This window comes from Carcharhinus amblyrhynchos, chromosome 24, assembly GCF_965287045.1.
Source record: "Carcharhinus amblyrhynchos chromosome 24, sCarAmb.v2.hapA, whole genome shotgun sequence".
In the NCBI taxonomy this organism is placed as follows: domain Eukaryota; kingdom Metazoa; phylum Chordata; class Chondrichthyes; order Carcharhiniformes; family Carcharhinidae; genus Carcharhinus; species Carcharhinus amblyrhynchos.
Genome location: NC_137347.1, coordinates 32281161 through 32294979, shown reverse-complemented (window position 1 = coordinate 32294979; position 13819 = coordinate 32281161). Strand labels below are relative to the sequence as shown.

The 13819-nt window shown below is 42.1% G+C and overlaps 1 protein-coding gene across 2 annotated transcripts in view; it reads left to right on the top strand.

Annotated features, from left to right (window-relative positions):
* Positions 1 to 13819, top strand: part of LOC145358037 (AT-rich interactive domain-containing protein 1A-like) — a 54737-nt gene that overhangs the window by 22373 nt on the left and 18545 nt on the right. The window contains exons 8-9 of one of the 2 annotated variants that reach the window (XM_080211746.1): positions 5865 to 6074; positions 7201 to 7408. In XM_080211746.1, the coding sequence (XP_080067872.1) occupies positions 5865 to 6074; positions 7201 to 7408 (418 nt within the window). The remainder of the gene's footprint in view (positions 1 to 5864; positions 6075 to 7200; positions 7409 to 13819) is intronic. The other variant, XM_080211745.1, reaches the window with a different exon arrangement.

Genomic DNA, 13819 nt, shown 5'->3' with positions numbered 1-13819 from the left:
TTTCAAAGTTTCTGCCTGTATTTCTCAAGAATCAACTTGTATGCACTAAAGATAGCAGCCTTTTTAAAAATTGCATCATAATCAACAGAAACCTCTCCTGAAAATGATGCAGAAATCTTGCCCTCTACCCAGCAACCTACTATGTACAAAGAACAAAGAACAACCCAGCACGGGAAACGGGCCCTTCGGCCCAACGAGCCCGCGCCGCCATTTCAACAAAGCATTTTCCTACATCTACCCTGCCCTGTGAATGGTACCCCTAATGTAGCCAGATTCAGGGGAGAATAGTGTAGGGTCAGTTTGGTACACCAGTCAGCCTAAGAGCACATCTTTGGGGTGTGGGAGGAAACCGGAGCACCTGGAGGAAACCCACGCAACCACAGGGAGAATGCACAAACTCCCACAGACACAGGCCCAAATCCATGTATCTGCACAGCTAGCAGTGATAGTCACTGAGCTGTTGTGGTGCCCGTCTGCTGGTCCAGGATTAAGCACAAACAGCGACACGAAGTACTAGGCCACTCTCGAAACCTCCAAGAGCAGCCCTCGCACGACCCACCGTGTGCTTGCCCCTCGTTTGACAACAAGGTGGACCGACACCTGTGGATTAAAAGAGACAAAAACATTAACATGTAATACTACATTTCCGGTGTTGTCCCGAGGCTCTGACCTTTTTTAATACCGTCTACTATAACCCTCCATCCCTGTTTTGCTCGTGTCTGTGTAAGTAAACCTTAAACAAGTCCAATGTGCCTGCCTCCACCACCTTACTTGGTAGCGCGTTCCATACCCCACGACCCTCTGCGTGAAAAACGTTCCTCTAGTATCCAAATTATACTTCTCCCCCCTCACCCTTAGATCGTGTCCTCTCGTAATAGTTGTCCCCAATCTATGTATGTGTAATGTCTGGATTTCTTTTGGCCATTTCATTTACTTAGCTATCATCTCAAATAAAATAAAGAATTCCTCTGCATCCCTTTCCTCAAACCTTGGAAGGCTTGTACAAATTTCCCCCCTTTCAGCAGGGTTAGTTTTTTTCATCATCAGTATTTTCCCTGCACCTGAGACCTTTCTTTAAAATTCCAGCCTTTTAAGCTGGTATTCCATTTTGCTTTCCTCTCTCTTCCCTCCCTAGCGAACTTCTCTCATTGAAAGTCAAGTTTTCAGATTTCCAATTTTTTTTACTGTTTCCAATTCAATTTTTTTCACTTCTCTTGCTTCTTTTTTCCCCCTCCAATTCAAGTTTTTTTAAGTTTGCAACTGAATATTAGCTAACTCAATTGACTCACCTCCTTGGGAATGTGGTCTCTTGTTTCCCTTCCAATTTCTGCACTATTGCGTCAACTATGTCCACTTTCCTCACTATCTTAAGGTTAATTCCAACTTTAACTCGGCTGCCAATTGCATCAGTCTTTTGTAAACCAGTCAGGGTTACATTTTCCATCTCTAGAAAAGTCTTAGAAACTTTCAAACCCATTTTTATTTATGTGTAAGAAACCTGGATAAAAGATATCCTTTTACCCTTTACCAATTACTATTATTCCACACCCAATCATCCATTGTCTGTAATTCAAATATTCCACAAGAAACCGCAATTTATGTTGTGGCCTGGATGAGAGGAGTGCACAGTTGATCTAGCACTCCAACTTCACAGATCTCAGCGTTAGTGTGTTTATTTCACTTGACAAAATGGCCAATTATTTATTTCTGCTGCTGTTAGACCAAGACAAAGTGATTTCAGCCTGGCTTCTTTCAATAAACTCAAAAACCTCTTTTAAAAGCAAGTTGTGAGAACTGGTTAACATAATTTGTAATTTGAAGAATTACAGAAGAAGCTCTTTTCCTTCTCAGTTCATTCTCAACTGCATCTAAAAATGTGTTCAAAATCTAAAGCCTATCTCGTCAGTCGATTTCCAGTAAATGAGTGGCCTTTGCCCTTTAAACAGTTTCTCCCCCAGCAATTAAAATATAAATAAGTAAGTAGCTTTCCTCTTCCAGTAATTTGAAAGAATGACTAAGAAAGTGATAAAGAAAGGGAAGATAAATAATGAAGCTAAACTAGCTCTAAATATTTTTAAAAAGAAAGTAAAAGCTTTTACAAACATATAAAGAGGAGGAGACTGGCTAGAGTGAATGTTGGACCCTTGGAGGACGAGAGGGGGAATTTAGCAGTGGGTAACAAGGAAATGGCTGAGGGCTTAAATAAGTTTTTTGTGTCAGTCTTCATTGAGGGAGGATACAAATAGCTTGCTGAATATTAAAGATAGAAGAATGGTAGGAGATGAGGTCCTTAATGCAGTTACTGTCACGAGAGAGGTAGTGCTTGATAGACTAACAGGACTGAAGGTAGACAAGTCCCCGGGACCAGATGGAATGCATCCCAGGGTTCTGAAAGAAATGGCAGAGGTGATAGCGGATGCCTTAGTAAATATTTATCAAAATTTGCTGGACTCTGGGGAAGTGCCGGAAGATTAGAAAACGGCTAATGTTACGCTGCTGTTTAAAAAAGGTAGCAGACAAAAGGCAGGGAATTATAGGCTGGTTAGCTTAATATCCGTAGTTGGAAAAATGCTAGAATCTGTCATCAAAGAAGAAATAGCCAGACACCTAGAAAAGAATGGTTTGATCAAGCAGACGCAGCACGGATTCGTGAAGGGGAAGTCGTGTTTAATGAATTTATTGGATTTCCATAAGGATGTGACTAGTGCGGTAGACAGAGGGGAACCGGTGAATGTGGTGTTTTTAGATTTCCAGAAGGCGTTTGATAAGGTGCCTCACAAAAGGTTGCTGCAAAAGGTTAGACTGCACAGAGTTGGGGGTAAGTTGTTAGTGTGGATTGAGGATTGATTGTCTAACAGGAAGCAGAGAGTTGGAATCAATGGATACTATTCTGGTTGGCAGTTGGTGACTACTGGAGTGCTGCAGGGATTGGTGCTGGGGCCTCAACTGTTTACCATTTACATAGACGATCTGGAGGAGGGAGCTGAGTATAGGATAACGAAATTTGCTGATGACACGAAGATGAGTGGAGAAGCAAATTGCGTGGAAGGCACGGAAAGTCTGCAGAGAGATCTGGGTAGGCTGAGTGAGTGGGCAAGGACCTGGCAGATGGAGTATAACGTTAGCAAATGTGAGGTTATCCACTTTGGTAGAAGTAATAGTAGGAAGGATTATTATTTAAAGGGCAAAAAGCTGCAGCACGCTGTGGTGCAGAGGGACCTAGGGGTCCTTGTGCACGAATCGCAAAAACCCAGTCTGCAGGTGTAGCAGGTGATCAAGAAGGCAAATGGAATGTTGGCCTTTATAGCAAGGGGGATAGAATATAAAAGCAGGGAGGTCTTGCTGCAGCTGTTCAGGGCACTGGTGAGGTCACAACTGGAGTACTGTGTGCAGTTTTGGTCACCGCATTTGCGAAAGGACATATTGGCCTTGGGAGTACAGAGAAGGTTCACTGGGCTGATACCGGAGATGAGGGGGTTAGCCTGTGAAGAGAGATTGAATAGACTGGGTCTGTACTCGTTAGAGTTTAGAAGGCTGAGGGGGGATCTTATAGAGACGTATAAGATAATGAAGGGGCTAGATAGGGTAGAGGTAGAGAGATTCTTCCCGCTTAGAAAGGATAGCAGAACTAGAGGGCACAGCCTCAAAATAAGGGGAGGGGGGCAGTTTAGATCAGAGCTGAGGAGGAACAACTTCACTCAAAGGGTGGTGAGTCTCTGGAATTCCCTGCCCATTGAAGTGGTGGAGGCTACCTTGCTGAATATATTTAAGTCACGGGTAGAGAGGTTTTTGATAGACAAGGGAATTAAGGGTCATGGGGAGAAAGCTGGAAAATGGAACTGATCCACTTCAGATCAGCCATAATCTAGTTGAATGGCGGGGCACACTCGAAGGGCAAGATGGCCTACTCCTGCTCCTATTTCTTATGAAGGTGTAACTATCCGTTTTAAAATTCCCCGACGTCCACGCACGCACACACACACTCTCACTCACTCATGTACATTGACATTCATTCCCATGCATGAGCACGTGCTCGAGTACAGCGACGCATTCACGACAATAAATAGGGCCTCAGTGGGGATGGATGGTTCAAGAAAATACTGTTTAGAAATAATAACGTTTGTGGGATTTTGATGTTGATGATCTGATGCTCCCTTGTGTGAAGATAGATTGCTAACCTCAGTAGATGTCTGGAGGTTATCATCAATGGAACTTCAAAGTGGAGGACGATATAGCCAGACGAATCCTCTATCTCAGCCTCTTGGCTTTCCAAAGACAGACAAGTTCCATTAGGATGAGGATTCTTAGCTGGATAGTGAGAACTACTATTATTTCAAGCAAGGCAAAGAGAATGTGAGCTGGTGTGCTCTTTTCCTTCTCAGTTCATTCTCAACTGAATTTAAAAATGTGTTCAAAATCTAAAGCCTATCTCATCAGTCGATTTCCAGTAAATGAGTGGCCTTTGCCCTTTAAACAGTTTCTCCCCCAGCAATTAAAATATAAATAAGTAAGTAGCTCTCCTCTTCCAGTACCATGCTGGTCAAGTGATTTTTGGAAAAGGCATGCTTGCTCCCAGTCCATGGGTCAGCATGGACAAGATGGGCCAAATGGACCCCTTATATGCTGTATCATTTCTGTGGTTTTTAAAAAAACCTAAGTGTCCCTTCTAAATTTTAAAACAATGCACTTCTTTAAGATATCATTTTCGTAGCACTGTTTTCCTCTTCCCTCCAAATTCTCAGGCTTTCTCACTATGGCTAGCTGCACTCTGCTGAGCTTTTTTCTTCTGCTTGTTTATTACCAAGCAGGTAATCAACTTTTGAGTGCTTGTCTCAGGGAAAATGAGTAGATGTAATATGATTTGTGGGTTTATGTATTTGATCCTGTCTTTAGTTAGTCACTTGCAGAATGTACAGATTTGTGATGTCCAAAAATAATTCAATTATTATGGTACAATTGGAATCTGTCCCATGAATCACTACCTATCGTACAAAATTTTGTGCTTTAAATTTCAGAGCGTCAACTGGTTTAGTTTTGCCTCCTTAAATATATGTTATGGCTTAGGATTTTTTTATAATGAATATCACAGTGAAGCTGGTTATCATAGGGCAGAAAGGGGCCATTCAGCCCATTGAGACTGCACTGACCACAATCCCACCCTGGCCCCTATTCCGGTGACCCCACATATTTACTCTGCTAATGCCTGAACACTAGGGTCAATTTAGAATGGCCAATCAACCTAACCCACACGTCTTTGGACTGTGGGAGGAAACCGGGTGCAAACTCCACACAGAGTGATCTGAGGCCAGAATTGAACCTGGGTCCCTGGCGCTGTGAGGCAGCAGTGGTAACCACTATGCCACCCAATTCTTCTTGATATGTATAATATAAAATTTATAACCTCAGGGCTTATGAAGAACTGTCTCAAATGTTGAAGTATGTGAAAGGTCACTGGAACGTTCTACTCTGATTAGATTATTTTTCAGCACTCTTTCTCAGTCTGGATTTGCAATTTGAGCATGGAAATGCATAAGATGAAGTAGGTTATGTTGATTCTGCCTCATCATTCATGTATTTGCCTCCATGTGATTGTCTCTGGTTTTGCATCTGTTCTGGACGTACTTGATGGTTTTGATTTTTGTCGTAACTATTTGAACACGTTGAAGAACTGGAATATTGTACTAAAACACTGGCTGAGTGGGCAACAGTTCTTTCTTAGTTTGTTATTGTCACTTGTTCAGATAATTAATTTGTCTGTGTGGGCCCTTCATGTGAATCTTTGAGCTAACTATTAACTGTTTCTAGTTGACAGTTTGCAGCTGGGTATTTAATCACCAGTAACTGATGGATCTGTTTCTTCTCAGAAGACCAACTCTTCTACTACCACTAATGAGAAGATCTCTAAACTGTATGAGCTGGGCATGGAGCCAGAGCGCAAAATGTGGATCGATAGGTACTTTGCATTTATGGAAGAGAAGGGAACGATGATGACAAATCTCCCTGCAGTTGGCAGGAAACCACTGGACCTTTATCGACTTTATATGTCTGTCAAGGATATTGGAGGACTAACGCAGGTGGGTGTGGAGGTTTTTTTTGTCTTTAGCTGGAATTTGGGTTGTTTAGCCTTCTGGATTTTGCATTGAAACTCTAGTGAATCCCATTATTTGTTTCTTGCAAGCTGTTTTTGCAAAGCAGCACTTGGTAGTTCAGGATGCTTGAGACTACTTAGAACTTATTGGAATACTTGCAACTTACTTATGCACTGTAAGAACACCATTGCTTTGTAAGATAAATGATTCCACAGGCCTTGTGTGTCTGTGTTTTGTGCACATCAGTAATTCTGGCCTAGGTTTTATATATTAAAAACAGGAACAAGCATTTTGGATGAAATTCTGATCAAAGCTAATTCCATACTTCATTCTGAGATGTTCATCTCCTTTCACTATCCCATTAACTGTTCAGTTGAACTTCTTGTTGGGTGAATACTTTCTATTCTAAGTGGCTTACTATTGTTTCTAGAAGCAATGAGCACATAATAAGACTTGTACACTGTTTCTCAACTCAACAGGAGTAGCAAGGTTCAATTTGGAGCTCTATGAATTTGTTATATTACAGTTCAAATTCTGCTAGTTGGGGACTGTCGGACTTGGGCAAAGAGGCTAATCTTTCCAAAGTGAAGTTGAGAAATACTAAGTGACTGTTTAAGTTTTTGAATCTAGATTCAGACTTAACCAGCCCACATTACCCTCAAACTTAGCAAGAAATCCATTCTATTATGGTCACTTTGCATCAGATGATCCTCTTCTCTAAGTTTCATCATTAACCTTGTCTTGTTACATAAGACTAGATCTAAAATAGCCTGTTCATAGTTGGTTCTTTTTAGCATTTTGTTCTACATTCTTGAATTTGTTCCATTAATTTATTCTTCAAACAACTTTTGCAAATTTGGTTTCCCAGTCTACATGAAAACTGAAGCCCCCAGGATTATTACCATACTTACTAACTCACTGATTTATGCACTGTCCAACGCTTGGATTAGTGCTAGGAGTCCAGTAAACTACACCCACCAGTATCTTCTGCTCAATGTTATGTTACGTTCCAACCGTGGTGTTCGGCAAATACTACTTGGAACTTTGGGGCTGAGTTGTTGTGTAAGTTACCATGAACTGCAATATTAAACAACGATTACTTCTTGTACAGGTGAATAAAAATAAAAAATGGCGTGAGCTGGCCACCAATTTGAACGTGGGCACCTCAAGCAGTGCAGCCAGCTCGCTAAAGAAACAGTATATCCAGTGTTTGTTTGCCTTTGAGTGCAAGATCGAGCGAGGGGAGGATCCTCCACTAGACATCTTTGCTTCCGTAGATTCCAAAAAACAACAACCAAAGATACAGCCTCCTTCTCCTGGTGAGTGTGACAGCAGCTCAAATGCAAGGCCAGTTGGTCCTGTAACTGGGGTTTGTATAACTACTTGCTGCTGCATGATGTACACTACTATTGCTTGAAATGTGAGATTGAAAGATCCAAACGGAAGCTCGTGTAACACATGAATGATTAATAACCTTGCATTATTACAAAAGTCCATTATTATCCCTTTAACAACATTCTTTTTTATTGAAGTATGCTGGTTGTGGCACCATATTGCCAATGTGAAAGTCACCATAAGAGGCATCAAGAAAATAAAATTAACTAGAATTGTGAAACTTTTATCCTCTTGGTTTCCAGATTCTTGATGTATCAGTTGTAAATGACCTCAGTTGTAGCAAAAGGATATACATGGCCACCATGCATTTGCAGTTCATTGGATAAAACAAAAGTAAGGGATGGTGACTGAACACCTGAAGGGCTGGCCAAGTTTTGAAGCATAGCTTTGTTCTGTCCTTTTTATCCATTTTTATGTTGATTTTGCTGTACTATTTTAACTTTTGTTTTCCTGATTTTAGCCCCAGTTGTTGCAGTTGCATTGTTAGCCACTGTAGGGCAGCTGGTGGTGTTTGCAGATGTTTCCCCATTTATCTCTCCTGCTTAAAGTTTGGCACACAGCATATAGGTTGTGGTCACACCTTGTACTTTCCTTAATCCCAAAAGATTTAGATGTGGAGAATTCATGCACCACTATGCTTTGCTATATTGCGATAAAGCAAGTCAGACTGGCATGGCCCCAGAGATTATTCAGTACCAAAGATTAGCTTTTCCCTCTTTTGAGGCAGTCTTTCTGCCCTTTGTGTGTATTGCATACAAGTGTCAGAAGCCTGGGCACTGGTCGCCTGGCTGGTCATGACACTAAAATGGGAGTTGGCATTTAACTTAAATCTGCTATGCCAGCTTTATGCTGGATATTTTGTAACACAAAAAAGGTATAGAGACAGTCTGAGAAAAATGAAGCATTTGTGAAATGATTTATCACAACCATTTCTTAGAATGCTGCATAGTTAGGAATGTTCTGGGATAAGATCTCATAAGAAATAGGAGCAGGAGTAGGCCATCTAGCCCCTCGAGCCTGCCCCGCCATTCAATAAGATCATGGCTGATCTGTCATGTCTCAGTTCCACATTCCCGCCCTCTCCCCATAACCCTTAATCCCCTTGCCTATCAAAAACCTATCAACCTGCGTCTTAAAAATATTTAGCGAGGCAGCCTCCACCACTTCAACGGGCAGAGAATTCCAGAGATTCACCACCCTTTGAGTGAAGAAGTTCCTCCTCAACTCCATTCTAAACTGTCCTCCCCCCCTTTATCTTGAGGCTGTGCCCTCTAGTCCTGCTGTCCTTTCTGAGCGGGAAGAGCCTCTCCACCTCTATCCTATCCATCCCATTCATCATCTTATATGTCTCAATGAGATCTCCCCTCATTCTTATAAACTCTAACGAGTGCAAGCCTAGTTTATTCAGCCTCTTCTCATAGTTCAACCCCCTCAACTCTGGTATCAGCCTAGTGAACCTCCTCTGCACTCCCTCCAAGGCCAAAATATCCTTGTGTAAGTGCGGCGACCAAAACTGCACACAGTACTCCAGCTGTGGCCTCACCAGTGCCCTGTACAGTTGCAGCAAGACCTCCCTACTTTTATATTCAATCCCCCTCGCTATGAAGGCCAGCATCCCATTTGCCTTCCTAACCACCTGCTGCACCTGCAGGCTGGGTTTTTGCAACTCATGCACAAGGACTCTGAGGTCCTTCTGCACCGTTGCATGCTGCAGTTTTTCGCCATGTAAGTAATAGTCCTTCCTACCATTATTCCTACCAAAGTGGACAACTTCACACTTGCCAACATTAAATTCCATTTGCCAGTTCCTGGCCCATTCGCCCAGTCTATCTAGATCCTTCTGCAGACTTTCCACACCCTCCGCACAATTTGCCGTTCCACCAATCTTGGTGTCATCAGCAAATTTCGACACCATACACTCGGTTCCCTCCTCCAGATCATCTATATAAATGGTAAATAGCTGAGGCCCCAGCACCGACCCCTGGGGCACTCCACTCATCACCAACCGCCAATCCGAATAGCACCCATTGACCCCCACTTTCTGCCTCCCATCTGACAGCCAATCCCCTATCCACATTGGCTGTTCCACATATATGATTGGAAATGCAATCTGGACAGACTGTGATAGCTCCTTGCATCCTTGAGAATAGCAGCAAATGTGATGTTAACATCTAAATCCATGATTGCCGCCTCTCCTTCATTGAAAGCAGCAAGCTCCAGAAGAGGCTGTTAGCTGAGGCAAAGTGAAAAAAATCTGTCAACTGCCTAGCCTTAAAAGTAAAACGTGAGCCTTGATTAGGACATTACTTTGTGTTCATTTTTAAAACTGCATAAATCTATACTTTCCAGAGGAACTTTGTTTTAGTCCCTGCTGCTTGTTAAAGGAATGTCTCTTGTTCAAGGAATTTTGCATCTCTGCCCAGGATAAGCTCATCCTTTTTTACATTACATTATTTAATAGGATGTAAAAGTTTGCAGTCTGTGTGGTGTAGCTATATCCACGATGCTGTTAAGAGGGAAGTTCCAATATTTTGACTTGGTGTTAGTGAAAGAATGTTGATGTAGTTTGTTTCAGGATGGTGTACATAGCTTGGAAGGGAAGTTGTAGGTGGTGGTGTTCCCATAAATCTGCAGTCTTTGTCCTCAGTGATAGAAATCCTTGATTTGGAAGGTGTTCTGATGAATTGCAGCAGTGTTTCTTGTAGATTGGCAGCAGTGTGTATGTACAATGTGTAGATAGTGATGAGAGTAAGTGTTGAAGGTGGTAGATGGGGTGCCAGTCAATTGAGCTGTATTTTCCTGTATAATGTTGAACTTCTGACCTGCTCTTGTCACCACAGTATTTATATGATGACACAGTGGTATAGTGGTTAGCACTGAGACCTCACAGCGCCAGGGACCCGGGTTTGATTCGCAGCTTGGGTCACTGTCTGTGTGGAGTTTGCACGTTCTCCCTGTGTCTGCGTGGGTTTCCTCTGGGTGCTCTGGTTTCCTCCCACATTCTGAAAGATGTACTAGTTAGGCGTATTGATGCGAAACAGGTGCTGGACTGTAGCAACTAGGGGAATTTCACAGTAACTTCATTGCAGTATTAATGCAAACCTTATTTGTAACTAATAAGTTTATTTTTCTGGTCAGTGGAGCTCTACCTCTGACCCCAGGGGGGTGGAGAGGGAGAGAGGAGGAGGCGGCGGCTCAGTGACGTTAGTGCCATTGAATGTCATGGGGAGATGGTTAGATTCTCTTATTGGAGATGATCGTTGCCCAAGCCTTAATGTTATCCAGATCTTGCTGTGTATTTGGACACAAATTTTTTCAGTATCTGAAAAGTTACAAATGGTGCATTGTGCAATCATCAGCAAACATCCTTCCTTGTAATCTTATGATGGAAGGAAGATCATTGATGAAACAACTGAAGATGGTTGAGCCAAGTACATTACCTGAGGAACACGTGCAATAATGTCCTGGACTGAGATGATTGACCTCCAACAAACCACATCTCATTGTGTTAGGTACAGGTCTCCAATCAGTGGAGAATGCTCTTCCCAATGCCAGTTTTGCTAGGGGTTCTTAATGTCATGTTGGGTCAAACGCTATCTTGGTGTTCTGAGCATTCACTTTCACCTCAATTATTGCGCAGTTCCTGTGTTTGGACCAAGGCTGTAATAATGTCAGGAATTGATGGCTTTGGTGGAACCCAAACTGAGCATTGTTGAATGAAAAAAACTTCTCCAACAAAAAAAACCTGCAGTTGTACCTGCCTGCTCTGCACCAATGTTTGCACAGTCTGGATGTGTGCATTCATTTGATGAATTATGAAAATTTCCCACAGAAACTGGTCAGGATAGATGTCAGAGATAACATAGTATCTGTTGCCATTGGTTTTCTTCCTCTGTTGGCTACCAATAGGATGGTTGGATGTGGAACCATTTGAGCAAACCCTGTGGATAAGAAACCCTGGAACTGTGAAATCACTGCAGATCTTCCTGTCTCTCTGCCAGCTGTGTTGTTCTATTCAGGGCCACCTCTTACTGCCATTTTAAATAAATGTCATCAGGGTCTGGGACCATAGTTTGTTAGTGAATCTGACATTTGCTTAAAAGTTAACTGCAGGATTTTAGTTTCACAATCCATCCTAACCAGAAGATTGATTGAAGATCTATCCATGGCTGGCAGAGCCAGTCCTTACATGGGCATTGCCTGTGTGAGCATTGCAAAGCCTGGATCACATGGGGAAAGGAAATTATTTAAGGAATGTTGGCCCTGCCCACTGGCTCAAATGACATTCCAGCTGACTGCTTTGTATGCTGCCATCCCAGATTCCCTGGAGGTTTCCAGGTTCAGGAAGTTGATGAATGGGGAGAGTGTTATTAATGTGAATGAAACTGATCCCAATCGCTCTACTGCAATGTAATCTAATCCCATTGCCACAGAGTAAGGGGAGCCCAGCCACATTCTTAAGGCAGTGAGATGTCGCTGTGAGCAGGAGGGAAATCCCCTGACTGAGCAGGGTGAAAAGGTGAAACAGGGCTGGGTGTAAATAAGGCTGCCCTTCTATTGACCTTCCTTGCTTGCAGTTAATGAATAGTAGCATGAGTCATCGGGGCTACTGTAGTACCTGAGAGAGCATAAAATGATTAACACAGTATTGTATATCAGTAACGAGTCACTCGAGTACCCGAAACTGCACCATCCATGACTGGAGTCATTGCAACCCTTTGTATTCAGCAGAACCTGAAACAATGATGACGAACATATGTTCTCATTGTAGCTTTTAAGTGAAAAAGAGTTGCATTTAGGGAACACTTTTTTTATGGCCACTGGATGTCTCAAATTGCTTTATGGCCAATGAAATACTTCTGAAGTGTACTTGCTGTTGTCACATGGAAATGTGACAGCCAATTTATGGACAGCAATCTCCCACAACTAAAGGAGAATCTGTTTTTGTGACGTTGGTTGAGGGATGAATGTTGACCAGAATGTCATAGGATCTTGTGTGTCCAGTGAGACAGTAGATGAGGCATTTGTTTGCATTCTTGTCTGAAAGATAGCACCTTTGACCATGTCAAACTCCCTCTGTGTATTGCACTGGACTTATAGCCTTGAATTTTATGCTCGAGTTGTGATGTAGTAATTGAACCCCAACCCGCTTACTCAGGCAAAGGTGTTCCTAACTGAGACATAGTTGACAATAAATGAGTTGGCTATGACTATAATATTTAAATCCAATACTATAACAATAGTTATCAGCAAAAAAAAATCCTGAAGTAATTATTTATTATTAAATTGTTTGTTGGTCTGGTCGTCTTTGCACCCCTGCTGTGGGTTCAATGATCCAGGAAAGGAGTTGTATCACTCCACAAAAAGACTCCAGTCAGATCCTGCTCTTTATAGCCCCTTGAGTTTGTGGTGACCGTGTGAATGTCTTGGTGGAGGCATCTATTCTTTGTTCAGCTCATTATGCATTGATGAAACAGTTGTAGTTACTGCTTCATCTCTTCCTTTGAAACTAAGGTTGATAACATGCATGTCTTGCTGGTACAGATGGAATTATAGAACTTTAAACCTTTGAAAATCATTGCTGTCAGATGAGGAAGAATGTAATGAGAGAGAGAGCTTGATGTCTTTCTGTCCCTATTTTCCTTTGCTGCCTCTTTCTCCCATCTTTCTCTCTCTCTCTCCCCAGTTAACCCCTCTGTCACCTTTTTAATGATCTTTCACATGTTACAAGCAGGAGGAGAGGAAGACATGGTTTGATTAGCCCTACAACTTCACAGCTCGCACATTGGTTTAAAAATTTGATTCACTCGCCAAAAGGCTTATTGTTTATCTTCACTACTGTTATCCAGGATGAGAGAGACTTTAACCAAACTTCTTTCAATAAACTTATTTGTTTATTATAAAACTGATCTTGCCAAATAGGAAGGCAAAACTTACTAACATGCAGTATGAAAGTATACTAATTACTATTTGGGGATACCTTTAGTGTCTCTTTCTTAGTATCGTTCGCACACACAACACACACAAACCAAAAAAATCAGTAAAATAGAGTAATTCTGCCAAGGGTTAAAAGTCAGTGGCTCAAGGGAAACAAAGATGGCGGAGTCCTTGAAATGATGTCCGGGTTGTCTGGTTGTTCTCACTGATCTGTGAAACAATCAGTGACTGTTGTGCAGCTTTTCAGGCAAGCTTGAGGAACACTTGCAGGTACTTTATTCCAGCATGGAGAGCAACTTAGCAGGTAGTTTATACTCATTTCTGATTGTGTACTGGCTCTGGACTACAAAAAGGCTGTTGTCATCTTTTCGCAAGCAGTTGACCCTCCTCCTCGAAGC